Source organism: Corvus brachyrhynchos, unplaced genomic scaffold (genome assembly GCF_000691975.1).
Source record: "Corvus brachyrhynchos isolate BGI_N302 unplaced genomic scaffold, ASM69197v1 scaffold363, whole genome shotgun sequence".
In the NCBI taxonomy this organism is placed as follows: Eukaryota; Metazoa; Chordata; class Aves; order Passeriformes; family Corvidae; genus Corvus; species Corvus brachyrhynchos.
Genome location: NW_008237404.1, coordinates 1,736,821 through 1,759,700, shown reverse-complemented (window position 1 = coordinate 1,759,700; position 22,880 = coordinate 1,736,821). Strand labels below are relative to the sequence as shown.

General features: G+C 39.3%; 1 protein-coding gene across 3 annotated transcripts in view; it reads left to right on the top strand.

The window, feature by feature from the left end:
* Positions 1–16,780, top strand: part of IFT88 (intraflagellar transport 88) — a 46,705-nt gene extending 29,925 nt beyond the window's left edge. For all 3 annotated transcript variants that reach the window (XM_017730796.1, XM_008630992.2, XM_017730795.1), the window contains 4 exons: positions 514–620; positions 6,294–6,348; positions 15,042–15,137; positions 15,803–16,780. In XM_017730796.1, the coding sequence (XP_017586285.1) occupies positions 514–620; positions 6,294–6,348; positions 15,042–15,137; positions 15,803–15,924 (380 nt within the window). In that variant the 3' untranslated portion in view covers positions 15,925–16,780. The remainder of the gene's footprint in view (positions 1–513; positions 621–6,293; positions 6,349–15,041; positions 15,138–15,802) is intronic.
* The last annotated feature ends 6,100 nt before the right edge of the window (positions 16,781–22,880 follow it).

The following is a 22,880-nucleotide window of genomic DNA, read 5'->3' as shown; positions in this document are numbered from 1 at the left end:
GTTTTTAGGGGTTCTTTTGGTTCAATCATACAGTTACAGTTGATTTTCATGTCAGCTTTGTTGGGGTTTTTTAATTCTATAAATATTACTCTTTAAAAAATCAGCCACAGCCAGAGCAAAAAAACCCCATTTTGATTCACTTGGCATTTGCAAAATTGTTTTCAACCGAATTCTCTTGATACCAGCTCCTCAGAAATATCTTAGTATCATTTCTATGCTTTCCAGCTTCCAAAATATTTTGCGAATGCCAAGACTTCTGGGCCAAATGACTTAGTATGCCTTGTGCCTTCCACATATACCAGTGGTATTTGTACTGTTCATGGATACAGACACAGAGAAAATGTTGAATTACTTGCAAAATATCACAACTCGTGTAGTGGTGCTGGACTGGAGTTGCCTTGTTTGCAGTTATTTGCACTGTTTGGCATTCTGCATGTCCAGTTCTGTCAGGGTGCACTTGTAGTTTGATCTCCTTGTAAGTCTTTTTTTAACAATGCTTTGCTTTCCAATTAGGCCTCCGATTTTTAGTTCGTCTCTGCACAGACATGGGGCTGAAAGAAGTCCAGGAATATATAACAAAGCTTAAGAAAGCAGAAAAATTAAAAGAAATAAGAGAGCAGGTAAGTTTGTTTCTCTGTATATTATGCAGAATTGCTGCAGGCATAGATGAAGCTAAAATAGTGTTTATGATACTTCAAGATACAATGTGTTGTTAACTTCCTGGTTTACAGAGGCCTGTGTTTTGGGGTTCTGGGGGGTTTAGTTTTAAGTTACAGATCAGTCTTACATCTGTCTGAATAGTTTCTGAGCACCAGATTTTCTGTGATTTTTAAATACTAGTGAAAGACAGACTATGTGGACATGGTGGGAATGCCGGAGCCACTCGCATAATTCAATGTCTTTGGAATGTCGTCTTTCCTACTTTCTTGCCAGATTTTATTTAATACTTTAGTGTATTTATGAGCCAAGTAATAATGCAACTATAGGGAGAGATGGGAAGCCTGAGAATTTGTCCATGTAGAAGAACTCCTTTTTTGTTATACACTGAACTGCAGCATTGACATATTATATAGGTAGAAGTAAACTATTCATGTGACTGCCAATTTTTAAACTGGAAAAAAATTCCATGGAAAAGTAACAGGCTGTGAAAGGTATGAGATCATAACTTGTGTTCTGTTCAGAAGAGTGAGCTCATGTTTGTGTGTGTGTGTGTGCACTCGTGCATTGTTTTCTTGCTATTCTGGTGATAAAGTGAGATTTTAAAATTAAAAACAGCTGCTTGTTTGAAAAAGCATTATCCATCCTGTTGAGCTGAAAAGTATTCAAGCTTGTTTTGTCTATCCAGAGAATTGCCTCAAAGCTGCATAGTCACATTAGGATACATTAAGTCTTAACTAATTTACTCTGCTCTTAGTAACACTTATTGGTCCCTTTTGATGCCAGATGATGTGTACATGCATCCTTAGCTACTTATGCTTAAGTTCCAGGGAGTTTGAGTATGCACATGAACACTAGGACATTTTAAAAATGAAGCTCACAAGGGGAAACACTGACTGAGGGATTCCAACTTCACGCTACAACCACACTTTGAGGGGCTAGCTGAAGTGTACTGATTGGGTTTTTCAGTAAATGTAAAATTTAAAGCGCTTGGGAAAATGGACGAAAGAAAGCAGTCCACAGCTGTAGTGGGATTAATATTCCTCCATGTCTCCCCATAATTGTATCAGTAAGCAAAACAGATGACCAGGTATAATGTTCCTATTCTGCAGAATTCATAATTAAGAGATTCACTGAAATGTGTTAAAGAGGCTTTGCTTGGCTTCTAATCAGTTCAATGTCAGTGATAATACATAGTCCACTGCAGTAACTTTCAGTACCTCAGTGCTTTACTTGAGAAAGCTCACCAACAAAACCAGTTGAAACGGAATTATTTTTAGCTAGTAAGAGAGAGAGAGGTCCCTGGAGATGGAAAGGCTATTTCCTTGCATGTAATGCTGGCCTTTTTTTTTTTGCACTGAAGGTGTTAATTATAGATGGGCAAATGTCAAGGATTTTAAGGAAAATAGCTTTTTTTCTTTAAGAAAGTTGGTATTGGAATACAATTTTAAAAAAATTGTCATATCTCTTTCTGTTTATTACATATGGGAAGTGGGAGCTTTTCCAAACAGATTTCTGTACTTCCTGGTGAGGAAAAAGCTACTGATAGAATATTTAAATTTGAATCATCTAAGTAACTTCAGATTTTAGTGACAGAGAATTTAGTAACAGGTTTTATTCATTCTGACTTCATTGCATTAAGGGAATTCATTAAGTTGTACCTGAATGACAGAAGTGTCAGTGGGATCCAACACAAACTCGTGGTAGCCCAAATTATTGCATAGTTGGTTTAGACTGCTAGACTTCAATAGTGATCATAATTCAGCCATGACGTAGAAAGCTCGCTCTGTGTCTTGCATTTCAGTATTCCTGTTTAAGAGCCTCTCAACTCTATCCTGTCACAACACTGACCTTGCAAAGCAGGAACACAGAATGGTTTAGGTTGGAAGGAACATTTAAAGGTCATGTAGTTTCAGCCCTCCTGCTGTGGGCAGGGTCACCTGCCACTATCACGTTGCTCAAAGCCCCATCGAACCTGACTTTGAGCCTTTCCAGGAATGGGCATCCACAGCTTCACTAGGTAACCTGTTCCAGTGTCCCACCATCCTTGTCATATTTTTTCTCCTTCTCTACCCCTTTTCAGTTTAAAGTTTCAGTTTTCATTATTCCTTGTCATGTCACCACAGGCCTTAGTAAAAAGTGTGTCCCCATATTTCTTGTAAGACCCCTTTAAGTACTGAAATGCCACAACAATATTTGCCCAGATTCTTCTCCTCTCCAGGCTGAACAACTTCAATTCTCTCAGCCTGTCTTCACTGGAGAAGTGCTTCAGATCTCTTTTCATCTTCATGGCCCTCCTCTGGGTCCTCTCCAACATGTCCATGTCCTTACATTGGATGCCCCAAACTGGACACACAATTCCAGGTAGAGTCTCAGGAGAAGAGAGTAGAGGGGTCTTAGAACAGATCTGTCTAGACCACATAAGGTGTCTGTGAGGGCACTTTTAATTAGTTAAAGCTTTACAGTAGATCTGCTTAAATATTTCCTCTAGTGTGTTACCCAGAAAAGAAAAAAAAGTTTTTAATTCAGCCTTTTGAATAAGCCTGATTGTACTGTAATTTAAACTAAAGCAATTTTCATTTAAGCAGATAAAAATGAAATGCAGTAGGTTTAAAAAACCCAAACAAACCCCAGACAAACACTCCTCTTGCCTTTGTGCCCCCTCAAAATCGTCAATAATAAAATAAAACAGGTTTCTTGTCCGTTCTGTTAACTTCATTCCTGCAGACAGACCAGTGTTTCCAGCCTGACTAAGCTCTGAATAGCAGCAAAACTCTGCCCCTGTGGTTCCTAGTATGCTCTCTTCAAATGAAGTCTGATGGGTTGCTTTCTACTCCTTCCTGCATCTCCTTGTCTTGGTGGGACATGCTCCCATCTCCTTCTTCTGGCTTCCTCCTCCGCCACACACTGAAAACTTTCCAACTCCCTCCCAAAGGAAAGGAACAACTGCTCCCAAGGAACCCACTGACAGAGTTTTCTTTAAAATGAGCACTGATGTAGTTGGTAAAGGAGCAAAGACTCTAAGAAAAGATGTTATGGGGGATGCTGCGATTTAGTATGCGGCTGCCCTGCATTAGTAGTGGAGTATCTTTCTGTGACAACCTCTACATCAGTGCTGTCTTGCAAATAATAGCCCTGCAGTTCCTTTTTTTGCTATTGATGTTACATCTGGGTTCCCATCCTCTGGTTTTGTGTTTGGGAAGGGTTTTTTTGTTTTGTTCTTGGTTGGGGACGTGTGTGTGTGTGGTTTCTTAGTCTTCTCTCTACCATCTGGCTTTGGAAATTACTAGGGGTTTTTTTTTCCTAAGAAGTTCCTTCTGTCATCCATGACCATACAGTCATAAACTATACTTTCAAGTTCTAAAATTACCAAATTTTAATATTTCACCACCTAAGTTTCCAACAGGAATACTGGTTTCAGTTAGCAGTACCAGATACAGTTCAATTCCTGCTCCCTGTTTTAGACTAACCCTTGACTTCTCAATTGCACCCAGTGAAGACAAAATAGGTAAAATGCTAGTGTAGTATACCTGCGTTTCACAGTCTGCACGCAGACTTTGTCTTCCTGTAGAAATTTATCAAAATTTTCTATTTTGGCATTGTTTTTTCAGAATAAGTATATCCACATGGACTTTATACCAAAATAAATATTCTGGAGTACTTATTTCCCTCAGTTCTCAAATATGGACAAGTTGTTAAATACTTCCAGCCAAGAATGTAGGAACATCTGTGGAGTTCATTCCCTATAGAAATTTTTCGCCCTGCTTCTCACAGCATTCAATTTTTACTGCAACCTTCATATGTTGGAGCGTTTGAGGGGGGAAGGGGGCTGGGGGCTTTGTTTGGTTTTGTTTTTTACTGCATTAGTCTTCCTTTTTCATATTTCGCTCTAAAAAAGACAGGTAATAGTGTAAAAGTTCACAGAGCCTCCTTGGCACTGCTGTGTGCACAGATTACTGTTTATTTCTGTTGAGTGAGCTTAATGGCTGAGAACGAGGGGCTGATGGGGTGTGGTGAGAAGCAGTGATGAGAGGTGCAAATGCTGGAGGAGCCTTACTGCCTTTACCTTCAGGCATCCACATCTGGGCTAACCATCCTAAATGTCTTTTGCAGTCATGGGAGAAAAGGCATTTTTAGGGTGGAAACCTATTTTGAATGTCTGCTTTTAGTGTGGGATTACTTACAAACTACTCACTTGGAATTTTACAGGAGTTAATCATATGTTTAAGCTGTAGTTCTTACGTAATATTTTGGGAGGAAAATCGTAGGATGTAAATGCCAAGAGGGCACTGTCACATAGGGACCGCTTCCCTTGGGCAGACAGAAGCTGAGCTTCTGCTGTCAGACTTGCTGTCAGTCATTCAATAGTTGGAGAGTCTGGACAGGCTTCCTGAAGGATTGATATATGCTACTTCACTGGGCTGTGAAAAGGATGTTTAATCCAAAATTCAGAGAACATATTTTAGACTTGAGGATTTCCCAAAATAAATAAAAAAGTGTGAGAAATTCTGGTCCCAGACTGAATTGCTCCAAGACCAGTCCTGGTTTCACACTAGGCTCAATGCTTTCCTGTCTGACTCCTGTGGGTTTTGATTTAAGAGTTCTTCCTTTTTCTGTTGGCATTAATCTTGAAAGTTCTTTCACTTCTTTGGTATCATTCCAACTTTGCCAGACTTCATGATATTTTTCGGGTGAAAAATGAGTGAAGAAGTTACAGTAATTGACCTGAAGAATTGATGTGTGTTTTAATCAGATCCTGAATTCATATTTTGAAATAAGATGCAGAGATACTTTATTAATAGCTGAGTGCTTTAAACATCAAGTTTTTGTACCTACCTGTCAAAAAGTCCCTCGCTGAGGTGTCCCTTCTTATAATTGACAAGATGTATGTATAAGAAATTTGGTGTTTTGCCAGAAGAGCTAAGTCTGCCATGTCATACAAAGGTATTGCTTTGATAAACTGTTGAAGTTTTCAAATAACACTCAAAAAAACACAGCTGGAAGATGTTTATGATACCTTCCCCTGCACAAGAGAGCTGACTTTTTAAACATAGCTTTTAAAGTATTTACCTTCACCTTTATCTTGCATTTAACACTCAACAGCAAATTAAATTTTGCTGTGAAATACAGTTCTGTGCCAAAAACTCAAAATCCAAGATCCATAGGGTGAATAGTTCTTTTTATAGATTCCCCAACTTCTCCCTTTTGAGTCTTTACAATAATAAAATGCTTGTGGGATTTACAAGATGTTAATAGGCAAAGGCTACTTTGAACTCATGCAAGGAGGGCTCTGTTGCCTGTTTTTTCAGCTGTACTTTACAAAAGAACATCTGAACTATTTTTATGCACATTCCTTGTATAAATTTTATCTGAAGAAAAATAATTTATTGAGATATTCTATTTGAATTTCACAGAACTCTTGTTTCATATAAACATTGGATTTAACCCTGACTTTAAGGACAATTTTGTGTGTGGAAAAACAAGCTTTAGTAGTTACAGTGTAGTAAGTCTAGTTTAACATTCTCCTACTGTTTTATTAATAAGCTGAGTTTAATTTTCAGTAATTATCTCTAATATATATTACTAAATGGGTTTTTTTGTTCTGTTCTTTTCAAACCTTTTCCACTGTTCTGCAGCGCATTAAATCTGGCAGAGATGGCAGTGCACGTGGCCGCAAAGAAGGAAGTGGTGGTAAGTAGTCAATGCCTCTGCATAAATACCAGTTTTGACAGGATCCTGAAGAAAATAGATTTTCTGAAAGTGTTTGTAAAGGCTCCTGTCATTCTGATAAGCACACAAATATGCACTGAGTAATATGTAAGTACTTCACAAATTTTGTTTCATACGTTTTGATTTTCTCAGTGCTGTATGAAATCGCAAGTGGTACAGTAGCATGGATTTGGTCTAACATTTGTGTTCGATATACAGATCTTAGTGTATACCTAAAGCTAAATTTATGATTGCTTTCAGTACTGTGGACTTGAATGTTTTTATCCCATTAACTTGGTATTTGAACATTTTTAACTTCAGAATATTTACTATAAGGAATCATTTATTATAACAAAACAGAACACACAAGCCATGGAAAATTGGAATTCATTGTTTCTTTATTTAACATGAAGGAAAGGGAATTCTGTGCCTGCCATGTAATCTACTATATTAGGTGCTTGTTACAAGTTCAGCAGATTGTTCTGTGCAGCCAGCTCTCTAACGAGGATAACGTACCCTTAACTATCTTTGAGCTCATCCTTCCCCTTTTCTCTGTATAGCAGAACTGAAGTTCTGGAGTCTTCCCTAGAAGAAAGCTTTCTCTCTGACTACTCAGTCTCTCTGCTTCTACAGATTCACAGTGCTGATTTCCATAAATATAAAACTCTTGCAGTGTAAGTCAGGAAACTGTCCTGTTTCATCTTTCCTGTGCTAGGCAGCCTGCATATTGCAGAACTAATGATTTTTCCCTCCCATTATTAAATCCATGAAATTAGTAATGTAAACCTAACAGTCCCCCACTGCTGGTCTAAGGAAGCTAGCAGATTTCAGGCTACTTCAGCCACCTGGAAAAAAAAAATCCATCTTTTGACCCAAAAAGGAAATGGTTTATTTGTATTCTGCGTTTGGTTTATCTTGGTATCAATGGGTCTCATCAGAAGATATCCCCTATAAATTCTTGCCTCTCTTCCCTTCCTTTTACAGAGAAATATGTTATGATATTTTTTTCTTATTTGGTAATTTTATTTCTCCACCTACGTAGCAGATATTTTCCTACCCTTATCGAATTCTATAGGGTCACGAAAAGTCATGGCAATTGCTAACATAATCTGAAGATGACCTTAGAATGCTGTTACATTTATGAAGACTGCTTTCCTGGATTCTCTAAAGGTTAAGAGTGAGTATTAGGTGCTTGAGAGAGATCTCATTCCTTTTTCAGCTCAGTAGTTTCACTAGAGAAGCTCTTAAATAATCTCTTGATGTGTGGAAGAAACAACCATTCACCTAGGATTAAATTTTACCTGTTCTGGGCCTCAGGCCAAAGTAATTCTTTATTTAAGTAACAGAGAGGGACAGAAATGTTTCTGGGCTCTCCTTTGTTACATAAACCCTACAATCAGGCAGCCAACAAAACAGCAGTGTGAGACAGGATTGGTCCCTGATCTCTGTCATAAAGCAGAGACCACTTTGGTATATAGTAAATAGAAATGAAGAGCAGCATTGGTAACAGGCAAGGGTGTTTACAGATGGGCAAAACTTTGCATCAGGTGGGTAGGCAAATAGCACAGAAGGTCTCTTCCAGCTCTATTTTGTAATTATCCCCACCCTCATTAGTGAAAAAGGGGTATGTTTCAGTAGCAAGTGACTCAGTAATTTAGCAAAAGAAGATATAATAAGGCTCATACTGAAAAGATGCTAAAACAACATTAATCCCCCAAACTACCAGTTTGTCAGTATTTCTTTTAAAGACAGAAGTATCTATGGACAGTTGTCTTCTTTCTTCTTCTTTTTTTTTTTTTTTTTAATTTTAGAAAAATAAGAAAGAGGATGAGAGGTTAAGCAGGATCAGGATTGACCTAGAATTTACCCTATCAGTAATTCTTAGATTGTTGCTCAAGATACTATGTCAAATGTATGAAAGAGTGGAAAAATCCAGAGTTTGGGAACAAGCGTGTGTAAGAGCATGTTTGAGAAGTCTCCATTATACAAGTGCAGTGCCAAAGATCCAGCCTTTCTGGAAATTACTCGGCAAACAAGCAGAGGTACAAAGAAGGTCCTGTAGTGAGCCTAGAGTTAACTTCCTGCTGGGATTCTTAATTAAAAGTTGTGGTGAGCTGTACTACTTAGAAGTATTTTTAGAATGAGTCAAAGGCGCTGGGTACATTTTAACTGGTGATGTTGACTCTGGGGAGACTTATCAGTGAAGGAACCGGACACTCACAGCATCAGATGTTAAGGACTGCATTTGTCCACATTGTACTGAGGATGGCTAAGAGAAACCTGAACACCCAGACATTTTATTTTGTCCAGTGCTTGGCGTTATTCACCTGGGTTATGAGCTGTAATTTGCAGGTTAATAAATTTCTGTACATGGCCTGTGTGAAGACACATACGAAATATAAACATGGGTTATTTTATTTCATAGTATTAGTATGCTTTTGATAAACTAATGACTTCAAAAGGAGGAAAAATAAAAAAAGAAACATTTGTATACATTTTAAGGTTAGTCTTTTCCAGTGGTGTTGCCAAGACCAAAAGGCATCATTTTCCTACAGTGTATGAAGGATTTGCCATCATTACTAAACCCAGTGAAACATGGAATCCTCCTTAGTTTAGTACTTACTAGGTAAATTAAAGTACTCACTAGCTAACTGAAGTCTGTATGCATTCCAAATATTTTAGGTATGATGTCTGTTTTATTTTTTTTTCTGCTACCAGCTCGCTGTCCCTATGCTTGCTAGTATTCCTAACAGATTTTTCCCCCCAAGTATTTTGTCCCTATATAGCTATTTATATTAAGAGTATTAATAATTCAGGTTTCCTTGTTTTAGGAAATATGATCTGCAATTGCTTTTAAAGAGGAAGCTAAGAAGAAAGAGAACTAAGCCAGCAAGGCTTGTACTTCATAGGGCATCCAGTACTTTGCCAATATAAATTAAAGCAGAAGGTGTATGAGATGCACCAAAGCACAGTTTCAGCAATACGATTGGTGTGTGCATGAATGGTAGACAGAATGGAAACAGAGAGGCCAAGGAAACTGACGTGTATGTCAATGTCAGTTAAAGTCTGCTCTTGTCTTGTGAGAAAAATAAGCATTAAATCTAAAATGCCTACCCAAAATTGAACACATTTGTCACTCACTATAAAAAGTGAAATTTTCTTCTCCCCAAAATTATCAGATTTATGGTTTTCAATCTTACTTATGTTGGAAGCAAATTACATTGATACAGTCCTATTAAAATTACTCTTTTTAATTTAAGAAAGGAGAAAGAAAAAACCAAAACCACAAAGCCTTGAAGGGAGCTAACAGTGCATTTGAGTTTAGGCAGTTGTCAAAGATTTTCTTTCCAATAATCTTCTCTTGTTTTCATACTCACTTTTCTGTGTTTTGTAGATATATGATTGTAACATCCAGAATTTAGAAGTTGGTGCACTGTGGTTTTTACTACCATAAGAGATTTTTCCTGTTTAATAGCATAATGCCTTTATATAGGTAGATAAGGCAAAGTATGACGTTAAGGATTCCATTCCCATGGCAGTGTTTACTTGGTCTCTGCATTTGCCCAGCTCTCTGAATGGGGAGTTTTGTGCTGGATGAGAGGAGCCGTGCAGTCTCGGACAGGAGCCCAAAGAAGCAGTGTTGAATTCAGAAGATGAAAGGCTGCCTACTTTGCATTCTTCTTGTTACCTAAGCCTGTCAGGATGAATTCGGAAAATAAACCACATGGGAATAATTTAGGTGCCTTTTTCCTTTTTCATTTCACTGGTGACTGTGTCAGTTTGTCCATCCCCAAAAATTTCCCATATTCAAACACCCTTTACCATCCCATAGGGATGTCCTCATATATTATGGAAGTATGTCTTACATGTTAGAGCCATGGGCATGCCAAATAATCCTGACTGTGACAGAGATAAGAGATTTTCTTGTTACCCTGCAGCCAGGACATGACAATAATTTATATTTTCTAGGCTTTGTGTGCCTGTTGATGCCTCATTAATTATAAGTCATTGTGGAATGGTTCCATTGTCTGTGTGTGCAAAATAGGAAAAAAGTTTTCTTAATTAATGGAGAAGGGAAAATCTTTTGAAATGAAGAGAATATCTTAATCTGTTTTCTGCTCTGAACCCACCTAAGGAATTAGCTGAACTGACACACCACAAACAATTTTCATTTAACAGAATTTCAAATCAAAATGAACAGCAGTGAAGTTATAAATTGCATCTACTTCTTACGCTCTTTCACAGTTTTAATATAACATTCTGCCTTCTACACTGAACTTACTCTTCTCTTTGGTCAAACCAATGCCCATTCTGCTCCAAAGATGGTGTCTTCATCCCAAATATGAAAGATACGCAGAGGTGCACTTAAAACACATTCTGGATTTGGTGGAGCATTAGCCAACTGTGCTCTTTGTTACAGAAACATTTGACCGAGGAGGCAGATTACCAAACAATCTTACCCTTCGTTGTCTTTTCTTTATGAGTGAAACGGTACTAAAAATTCTAATTTATGTCCCTTGTGATTCCTGGAGGAATTTCCAATGCAGTAGTCTCATCACTGTAATTGCAACTAGTTAGATTCCTTTAAAAAATACATACAAATACCATGGATTTTATGTGTTGAAGTACACCCAGCTATCGTGTGACACAGGAAGTACAGAAAGATAAAAAGATTGAGAATCTTGTTTGCTAGAAATCACTACTTAAAATAGGACTATTACCAAATAGGCTAACTTTTGCAGTATGTTGCATTAGTCATTGTTCTGCCATATAAAATTAGCCATTTTTTAAAATTAGGTTTTATATTTTGATTCTTTTTTATTCCTGTCCAAGTTCTATGTGAAGGAATTAGTTCAAATTAGTTTTTGTAAGACACTGAACCAATCTAAATGAATGAAACAATTCTAATAGAATAATTTAAATATCCTAAATATAATACTATGTCCATGACTTTTAAACAGATGAGAGGAAGGAATGCACTGTAAATGATATCAGCATGCAGACTGTATTATTTATGTCTTTCCATGCATAGTCCTTAGTTAAGGCTGTTGAACACAGACTGTGAGGGGAATGTAAAGTCAGCATGATAATCCAACTCTCAAATATAATAATTTTACAGAGTAGATATATTTATAAATTAGATTTTAAAAATATATTGACCGGCTCTTCTTAATCAGTTCTTGTTGCTTTTTCAACTGAAATCTGGAGCCATGTTCCTGCAGTCAGTTCATGTGGATGTGTCCCCATTGTCACCCCAAAGTGAGTACAGTGGGGCTGGCCTCCACATGAACTACAGTAATAACTTATTTAATAAAAGCCCAATAAATTAATAAATAAGGAGTGACTGACTATTCGTTGCAGTGAAGCTTTCCTTAGATGCAGAGAGCAATTTAGTTTAGCAGGGGTCTTCCATTATTCAAAAGCTGCCTTGAATCAGGGGCAGGTGTTTGTGTACAGTTTAATACAGAGAGAATTAATTTGCAGTTTCAGAAATATCTACCTGTAGTCCTCTGATTGTAGGTACAATCAGATGTTAATACTCAAAGCTGTGCTCTTAGTAGAGAAAAACTACAAATAAAGCTTTTCATCCAGAGTTATTATTGTCCTTTGTCCCAATGTTAGCGTTGTTTTCTTCTGTGTATTATTTTAGTGAAAGTTAGTTTCATTCCCATAATTCAAAAGGTATATAAATGTATGTAAAATCTTTCTCCTAGATGGGGTGAGAGCAGCAGGGAACGGTGAGCAGAAATAGTAAAACTTGCGTCCCAAAAGTATGCATGTCTGTGATAAAATGCTTTAAAAACAACTCCTTCCCTGAAGTTCTCGTCACTGTAGGATACCAAAATTCTACCACTGTAGAATTCTCTTCACTGTAGGATACCAAAAGGCTTATATTCCTTAACATTGCCAAATTATGTGTGAATGTATACTGAATAAAAACATGCCGATGATTCGTCTGCAAACAGAACTACAAAAAGTAATTTTGAGATGAGATTTAGACTTCTGGCAGATCGTGTTATATGGTCAACAGAATTTGTAATAGCTGCCATATTGGCAGCCAAGTTCTGTATCCCATGGCAGAGTGTCAAGAACAGCTTACCCCAAATGGCTCAACAGCTAGGACATTCTGAAAAGCTGGAAGTGTGGATTTGAACTCCCTCAGGTGAAGGAAGGCATTGAAGCCAGACCTCTCACTTCCTGAGCTGCTGTCTGACAACTCCATGTAATGCAGATGGTGTCGAGCAGCTCTTACTTTCTTCTGGATGCACTTTAAAATAAAAGGTGCTCCTCTTCCACATTTTTAGGTATGCTTAGAGCATACTGCAGTCCATAGAGACTTGATGTGGTTTTGCACATTAGCCTAATTTAAACTGAATGTGAAGAACTAACCAGAAGAGTTGTTAACCTTCCCTTCACTCTTGCTAGATATAATGGTCATACAGAAGTAAGGTGAGCTGTGTTACTTTGCTGATCTACCTGAGAAAAGGGTTTCATCAGGTTAGTTTTAAATGTACTAGGAACCTGCTCCAGCACAGCCTGCTACAACTGGACAGCATGTGGAGGGGGATACGACACGGAGCAGAAAGGGCAGGGTGCTCCTTCCTGTGGTAGGGTGGGTCTAGATTGACAAGTTCAGAGTAAATGAAAGGGCTTCACATTTTGGACTTACTGCCTCATTCCCTTCTTGGATGTAGCCCTAACAAAACTTAAGGGTCCTAGAATGTCCAAGGAAGCCTTTGTTTTCAACTGTATTTTTTTAGGGCAGGAAGAGATGCAGGTAACTGGTGGGTATCATGTTGATCCCACTCAGTTTGGTTTGTCTAACATCCTTTTCTTCCTTCCTTCAGTTAATATAAAGTCTTTCACCTTCCTCTGGTAGTAGTGCTGACACCCATGTATTTTCCTCCTTCACAACTGAAAACATTTGGTATGCCATCTTCCTCCTCTTCTATTTTCATTACATCCAGTTCTTCCTTTCTGGGACCAACCAATTAAACCTGTGGAGTTTCTTTGACTAGTTCAGTCTTCCCCTAGTGTAGTTGGCTGTATTGTTCCTGTCTTTGCATCTCTTTACTGCTCCTTACAACTTTATTTATCATCTTAAAAATGACTTGTTTTCCATTATGCAAGACTGTGCCTACTTCTATCCTGCTCTTTTTCTTGTTGATTATTTTGTATTTTCCTCAAAACATTTTCATCCACACCATCTTTGAAGCCCAGCTCTCACCTCCTTGTTGCACAGGCCTCTCCAGAGCCCACTGAAATCAAGGGGAGGCCCTTCTGTAGTTTCACAGCCCTTTGGTTGAGTTCCTCTCCAGGAAAACCCATTGTTTTTTCCCCATTTCTTCAAATCTGTTAAGTATTCACTTCTTTCATGAAGCCTGTCAGTGAGAAGTGGGAGTTCCCTAGGGAAGTGGATGTACATTAAAATACAGTTTCCTTGCTTTGAAATTTCAACTGTAATCTGTGTCTTGTGAAGTTATTATTTTAATAATAAGTTTGTTATGTGACTGTTTGTTATGTGACTGTATGTATTAGATCTTTCTTGGAGCAGAGACATTGTCTTCCAGTTTAGGGCTGAGCAAACAGAAGTCTGCAGTAGTATTTATAGAGAAATAAAGGTTTGTCATCTTTGTAGAAGTTTGGGGGCTTTTTTTGTTTGGGTTTTTTTTTTCTTTTAATTACAACAATATCTGTTAAAATAACACTTATAGTAAATAAGACAATGGAAATGTGTTGCCAAGTCCACACTTTATAAATAATGTTTGCTGAATGAAACCCATCTTTCCTCCTTACAGATGGAAGACTTTTAATACCCACATTGTTTGTTGTTGTAAATGAACATGTCTCTATTTGGCTGTACGTCCCACCTTGTAAATAGACCAAGTCAAACTCAAAATGTTTTCTCCTAGGAGAAAAAATATTGCATAAAAATTTGTTGTAGCAGATGAGACTGAAAGCTTGCCATGAACATGAAAAAGAGATTCAGAGGTGAACAGAACATTTAAAGTGTCTGGAATACTGCTGTGGCAAGAGAATGTTAATCTGATGTTGTCTGCGCAGGAGGCAGCCCTTGGAGCTGACACATTCCTTGGGGCCCTGCTGCAAACTGAGCTGCCAGCGCAGTGTTTACAGCGAGCTGCAGGACCAGGATGGTCTGTACACATGAGCTGTGCCTGCCTGCCACGCAGACAGCACATGGCAAATATGCTCTTCTAATTAAAAGCAAACCTAGTGTTGAATTTAACCTTGACAGTATTGAGCAGGTGGATCACACTCGTGTATTGGTAAGCACACAAACATAGGAAATGTCCTGTGTACATTGTGACAGTGTTTATATTTATCATGCTTATTTTAACTCCAAAATGTGACTGTAATTTATAAGCAACTGAAATGTCAGCATTCGAAGCAGAAATATTTTAATGTGTTTACTCCAAAGTAACACGGCTGTGTGCATTTTTTAAAAAACATTAACACACACATGCTTGGACACAGTGTCCACTGTGTTTTAAAGACCACTATTACAAATGAGTACTGTATCTGTCATGAAAGGATGGTTTCATCCAAGTCTAGTTTGACAGATAGTAGTAGCTGAATTGATGTTGTTCTTGTATCATGGTTTCACAGAACATAACACTATGTTATTTGTCTTCTTTTTTTTTCCTGTTCCCCAGATAGTGGTGGTACCAAAGGGGAAAGACTGAGTGCCAAACTAAAAGCTCTGCCTGCAACAAGTGAACCCTATGAAAGTAGCAACAGTAAAGAAATAGGCAAGTGGACATCTTATCCCTTTTTTACTTTCATGGTCCTCAGAGAAAGGAGAAGTAAGGAGAGAGGAAAAAAAAAGTTATTGGAAGAGTATATAAAATTAGATAATTGGGGAAACATTTTCCTCATGAAAATGAGGCTTTAGCTTCATTGTTCAGAGCTCACTATAAAGTAATTGTAAATATTAAGGAATGTGGCCCGTGTTAATAGTCCTTTCGATATCTGTCTGCTGCATCCTTTAAGTCAGTTCTGCAGTCGTAAGTTCTTCAATAAGACTGAATGTTCAGAGGGGTTTAAAAACCCAAATCCATGTGGAATGTGGTACTTCCTAAAAACCCGTATCTTAAACAAGTCATCAGTCTTGCTGTTTCTTGCACTTTTCCAAAGTTTTTTTCTTACTGTAGTATCATAAGAGAAATTTATTTAAAAAAAAAAGTCTTCCATCAGTAGAACTCAAGAACTTTGCTTCTGTGCCCTGCCTCAGTTCCTGAATGCAGTGTTTTTGTTCTCCTTCAGCGTTCATATGCTCTTTCTGGTCTGCATTTCAAAGACACAGATGTGTAGTGCTAAATCCTAATCTCGTGTTTGATTTTGTATGTTTAAAACAAGCTAATGTTAAAGCTAAAATAGTTTGTAACTGTTTCACATGTATTTATTTAAACCCTAGATGCCTCCTATGCAGATCCACTTGGCCCACAACCAGAAAGACCAAAAACAGCAGCAAGAAAAAGAACAGAGGAGGATGACTTTGCTGATGAAGAACTAGGAGAGGATCTGCTTCCAGAATAGCATGTGGGGCGCTCATCACTTTTTTAATCCTTGTAAAAGTTTTAGCTGAAAAACTTTTCATTCATGATAATTTTGTAGTGGATTTTTATAAACTCTTTGTGAAATACTTTGAACATGTGGTACCTTATGTTACAAACATGGATTTGTAATTGCAAAAAAAATAATGGTGAGGTTATTTTACTGATGCATAAGATCTACACTACTCAAACACATTGCAAGCTGTATCAAATGTGTAAAGCTTTTGCTTTCAGAGATAAATGCGATGATAATATGAAACAGAGAAGCCTCTAAAATTTCATCTTGCAATGCAAAATACCTTGAAGCAATGCTTGTAAGGTTGAAAATCCCACATCCTTCATCCAAAGCCAGAATTTATTTAAGTTCTGTGAACTGACCTTCTGAAAATGTTGGGTATGACCTTGGTCTTCCTTAAGGTCCTAATTCAGCAAATCACTTCGCACTGATACCAAAAAAAGCATCTTAATTTTAGTCTGAGTTTAGATGAACTAGGACCATTTTGCAGTCTCTTGGCAATGTCCTTATTTTTGTTTTTTTTATTTTGAGTGGTCAGAGTTTTCAGGATTTCACCCTGGTTTGTTCAGAATCGCTAATTAGGCTGCAGCTTTTGAGTCTTATGTTGGAGATTGTGGCACCAACCACACAGTGGTAGTTTTCTACAGCCTAAGCTGAGTATGGGCAAAGAAGTTAGTTACAGAAATCACCATTTTGCTTATGAACTGAACAAGTTTGATCTGAAGTTACTGAGACATTAAATTCCTGTAGCAGGAATCACTTTGGGGAGATGAAAAATATTAGTCAGGTGTTCAGAATTTCCTAATAAATACTTGCAAAACTAGTTCACTGAGGTGGCTTGTTTTTGAAACTCAGGCATGAGTTTGGTTTGATAGTTAGACTTTGGGTATTGCACTTTGAAATGCAAGGATTCAGTCTTCTAAAATTTTCAGTGCTCCTTCTCAGTGGTGGTGCTCAGACTGTTTCCCAGCCAGTGACACTGGAGAGGTCTCTTCGTATCTTCATGAAATGTTTTTCTAGGTTTTAAAAACACTGCCCCGTTTCGTAGGACTTCTGCAAGTGGTTGGAAGCGTCCTGTGGGTTTTATGGCACGGCTAATGAGCTGCTTTGTGTGTAGCATGCTTCCCATGGCACTGGAGCAGTGCTCCCTCTCGGACTGCACCGCTTCCACCTCATGGTACGAGCAGAGCGCGTTCAGTGCGGTTTATGGAGCACCCCGAGGGACTCATCAAGGACCAAAGACACAGTAAGCTCTGGGGCCTGATCCTTCTAAGGGGTGGGGAAAAGAGCATGAGAAGGAAGTGGATGGCAGATGCCTTATTTCTGCAAGTCTTTCTCTTGCCTGCTCCTCAGTCCTGCTGTATCTCCTGCTCTGGTCATAGAATGACATATTCCTGGATGTCATGGTAGTTCCTACTGTCAGGCTTAGTCTTGGAAGACCTAAACCACCAGGATGTGATGTGCCAGGCAGGAGGGAGCATTTTCAGCTACAGACTGCAGTGGCATGAGGTATCTGGGTTAATCACAGTAAGAGAAAATATTTGGGACCATGGCAGGGAGTGTAGATAAACCTATGAAACAGTGCAGCAGAGAAGACAGGCGAGATACTGTCATGGTCTTCTAAGACAGACATTGGACTAGACTGCAGTGGGTTGACCCTGACTGGATGCCTGGCACCCACTGAAGCCTCTCTGTCACTCCCCTCTGCAGCTGGGCAGGGGAAAGAAAATATAACAAAGAGTTCATGGGTTGAGATAAGGACAGAGAGAGATCACTCACCAAATTCCAGCATGGGCAAAGCAGGTTCGAATTAGAGATATTAGTTGAATTTATTGCTAATAAAATCAGAGCAGGATAATGAGGAGTAAAATTAACCTTCAAAACAGCTTCCCACCACCCCTCCCTTCTGCCCGGCTCTTCTTCCTTCCACAGTGGCTCAGGAAGACAGGGAATGGGGGTTATTGTCAATTCATCACCTGTGGTTTCTACCATTGTTCAGGGAGAGGAGTTGTTCCCCTGCTGCACTGTGGGGTCCCTCCCATGGGAGACAGTTCTCCATGAACTTCTCCAGTGTGAGTCCATCTCACTAGCAACAGTCCCCCTCAAACTGCTGCAGTGTGGGCCACTCTTCCATGGGGTGCAGTCCTTCAAGGACAGGCTGCTCCAGCCTGGGCTCCTCTCCCCAGGGGCCTCCCACAGGGTCACAGACATCCACCTGCTCTGGCGCAGATTTCTGCACCCCTGTGGAACTCCTGGGGCTGCAGGGGCACAGCTGCTTCATCACAGTCTGCACCAGGGGCTGCAGAGGAATCTCAGCTCCGGTGCCTGGGGCAGCTGCTCCCTCTCCTTCTCCATTAACCTTGGGATCTGCAGGGCTGTCCCTCTCACATGTTCTCACCCTGCTCTTCTCTGGTTGCAATTACATCTGTGCAGTAACTTTTTAAAAATTCTTCTTAAACATGTTATCTCAGAGGCTTTACCATCATTTCTAGTAAGCACAGCCTTAATCATCAGCACATCTGTCATGGAGCCGCCTGGCATTGGTTCTGCTGGACATGGGGGAAGCTTCTGGGAGCTTTGCACAGAAGCCACCCCTGTAGCCCCCCACTACCATAGCTTGGCTATGCAAACCCATTACAGCATCTAATCAAACACTGCAACCAGATAGGCATGTCCATGATAAAATGGTATGAAGTACCAATAACTTGGGATACAGTCCACAACTTGGTCTGTAGAAGCACTCCTGCGGACATCAGAGAGATTGTGATCAGCAGCAGTTTCTTGGTTTGGTTTGCCCAGATGCAGAACTGTACATTGTGTAGAATTCTGTGAATTACAAACAACTGCACTTTTGTTCCAGCCCTGCACAAACTCACAGGCACTTCTGGAACATGTTGTTTCCTATGTACAGACTCCCAGGGACTTCTGGAACATGCTGATTCCTATAGCATGAGGATCTGATTATATAATGCTCTGGGTTATGATGTATTTGCATGTTATTTCGCAAGCACAGTTGAGCTTGTTCTGAACTGACAGAATGCCATGTGATCCAGCTCCAACACTGGAGTAATGAGTCCTGCTTACAGTCAAATGATGTAGCCCAGGTTCATCCACTTCACAACCACTCACTATGGCTGCATCTCTACTCAAACTGCAATGTTGCCAGGGCAAGCCCAGAGCAGAGGAGGGGATGTGTAACCAGCTGTTCTGTAGGACCGGTAGCACAGTAGTGCACAGTAGTACAGTTTTGTACCATGACAATTCATCTCCCAGACCATTGCCTTGCAGGATCCAAAGGTAAGCCTGGGCCAGGAACCATTCTTTGGAAGGGGCTTCAGGGCATCATCCATCTTTGGTGCAAGATATTCCGTGTGAGGGAACACAAGACTCAAGGACTGGACTCAAGACTGGAGAGTGATCCCTGATGGAGATTAATACAACTGGAATCTGTTGAGAAAGAAGCTGCATGCATGTCCAAAGTGCTGTGTCACCATGTTGTTGGAAGGCCTCAGGCTGTCAGGCAGTGAACAAACCTGCACGATTCAGGCAGCTCAGGTCTCCAAGGAAGTGTGGCCAGGCCAGTGGAATGCTTGTCTAAAATAATTACCTGGGTTATATGGGATTATTGTGCTATGTTGATGTGATGTCCCCAACCCTGTCCTTGGCTGGCATTTAGCTCAGGTGCAGTGAGTTGTGTTCCCTACTGCCATGTAGGATGCCCTTGGTCCTGCAATAGGTCTTAGAAATCACAAAAGTGGAAACACTGAAAGAGCTAAATGATTCTATCTACATCCAAGAAATTCAAGCAGAAATTTTTTGTCAGTCTTGGTTGCACAAAACAGACTCCATCTCCAGAAACCACACACTGCAGGTATGTGCTTCCAGCAGCATTTAAACCCTGATCTTGTGTTTATCATTCTGAAATTAGTAGATCAATCATTTAAGATTTCTGCTGGGTTTTTTTTTAATGTTAGAAGAGCAGCAGTATTAAACTTAGGAAAATGCTAATCCCCTCAAGAAACTGACTCATGAGGTATTTTAGCTTCTATTGTCATGAAAAGATGTATTATACAATATTAAACAATCCTCAGTTGACCTCTTAGACTTGAGATCTTCCTCAGGATGTGCTGGATTTAGTTATATACAAAGTTACCTTTCTCTTTACATGTATGAAAAACATCTCTTTGTACAGTAGCCAAATATAAATGACTACTTGAGTAGTATTTTATTTATTTCTGAACAAGCCTAGCTGTACAGCATCAAAGCATTCTTAATCATGTATTTCATCTTTTTCTCTGAACATCCTTCACTACAGATTACATGACACTACTTTTGAAACAAAGGTATTCTAGAGTAAAACAGGAATTGAAAACTGTACAAAGATATAGTTCATAAATCAGAATGGTTTGGGTTGGAAGTGACCTTAAAGATCATCCAGTTCCAAGCCCCCTGTTGTGGGCAGGGACACCTTCCACTAGACCAGGTTGCTTCAAGCCACATCCAACCTAACCTTGAACCCTTCCAGGGATGGGGCATCCAAAATCTCCCTGGGCAACCCCAACTGCCTCACCTGTCCTCACTGGAGAGGTGCACCATCCCTCTGATCACCTTTGTGGCCATCTCTGGGCTTGCTCCAACAGCTCCATGTCCTCCCTGTGCTGGGACCCCAGAGCTGGATGCAGCACTGCAGGTGGGGTCTCACCAGAGCAGAGCAGAGGGGCAGAATCCCCTCTCTGGCCCTGCTGCCCACGCTGCTTTGGATGCAGCCCAGGACACCTCTGGCTCTCTGGGCTGTGAGGGCACATGGCTGGGTCATGTTACATTTATTTCAAGCAATACCACCAAGACTTTCTCCTCAGGGTTGCTCTCAATCTATTCTCTACTCAGCCTGTATTTGTGCTTGGAATTGCCAATAAACAGTTTTATGATAAAGGGCTGTTTCTCTTGGTTCCTTTGCAAGAGTAATACGAGATCGTAAGAAATTAATCTAATTTGCTACACTTTGGTTATTCCTGATGTCAAGGACACAGATGCTCAACTTTTTGGTAAAAAGGTTATTTTTAACCTGCTTGCTCCTCAGTTTCAACCTTTGCAAAATGAAGTCCTTTGAAGAGTCTCCACTTCTCAAGAATTCACTTTTGCAAAGCTAAATTGCCTAACAACTGTAAAATATGCTGAGATCCTGCTGTAGAAGATGCCATGTCATGGAAGCTGCAAAGTGATATTACAAGGCTTATGACTGCAGGGACGATGAACAGGAACAGAAGCATTTGGGTGACAGGTTATCTGCAAACAGAATGTGAGGGAGAAGGACGTCTTCAGGGAGTAATTTAATTCTCTCTCTGAAGATTTATACCTGCTGGGGATGCCAGCTAATGTTTGTTGCACCCAACAATACGAGTTGTTCATCTTGAAGATCTGTATGATGGTTTTTAAAACCTTTTTCACATTGGTATTTCAGATAGAGATAGGATCTCATTAATGTTGTAGCAGGATGGGAATAAGCATTTGGAATATGCCACTGTAGGGCAATTCTGCCACTGTTGTGACAAGCACATTATTGTGGTATCTTTCCTAATGCTTGTCACAATAATGTGATTTATTTGTGTGTGAACCATAGTATCTGAAACCAGCTGTCATGCCAGAGCAGCTATGGAAGAGAACAATCCCAACCAGAAAATGTCCTGACAGCACTGCTCACTGGGGATTAATGTGTTTGGGAAGGGCAACATTCGTACATTTACTGTCAGGTTTTCACCATCATTCAAATGGTTCTGAAACAATTTTCCAAATTATCATAATGGTCTGATGATAACGTATTTGAATGGGATTTTTTTCTCCTGCTATGACTACATTTTTCTCCAGCTGTTGGTAACAACGCAAGGTTGAAGACACAAACCTGGTGTGGTTTTCGTTAAACACGTTTGTGTTTAACATCACATGAAATGCTCTCTGGTGGAAACAGGTGCAGAAAATGTTTCATATTTATATGAACTCACTAGAAGTGTCTGTCTTGTTCTTGCACATCTTAGTTTTCTTTGGAACATCCTGACTTTCTCATAGCAGGGATTTGTGGAACTGAACTTATTAGCTGACACTGTGATGGTAATCTCAGGAGAGAGGTTATATATAAATATTGAATGACAATCCCCAGAAAGAACATTTAGAATATTATGTACAAGTGAAAGACATACTTCTCAATTCATTGACTGAAATAGCATATATTACATCAAATTCAGGACAGATTTCGTATTACTAAATATTTTTTCAATATTTCATTTGTATAGATGTTTTAAATCTGCCTCAAATTCTAAGAAAACTATAAATTAATACCAATGACAATTATACTGGTTAGTATTTCTTAAAGTCATGGAAGAACCTAAGTTGCCAAAGTGTATTAGTGAACATTTTCTGACTCAGATGTCTCTAGGGTAGACTATGCCACGAGAACTCGCATAGCACTTACTTCCTGTGTAATGGAATCTCATTTGCTGCCCTTCTGTGGTTCTTATTAGTTGAATCAATGTGATTTTTTGTAAGAAAATACAATGCAACTAATGTACAGAATTAGAATATTGCCTAGATAAGACACAAAGCCTTAAATTTAATGGCAGTTTAATGTCTGTGCCATTGTTTTTTCTTCATCTGCTTTGATTTTTTGAAGCAGAACTCTCCCAGAAATATCGATGCATATAAAGGAAGTGCATAAAACTCCTATTTTGCAAAGCCAAGTGTGTCATCCTCATGCTACTCAGGAATCAGAAATTTCTCAATATTTTGTCTTAGGAACAGTAATATAAATGGCAATTGTTTATGGTGACAAACATTTGCCATGTTGCCACATATACCACTCCAAGGTGGTGAAGTAACACAAGGCCAGGTGCATGGTCAGGGATTAGACTGGGCTAAATGGACAACCTTTG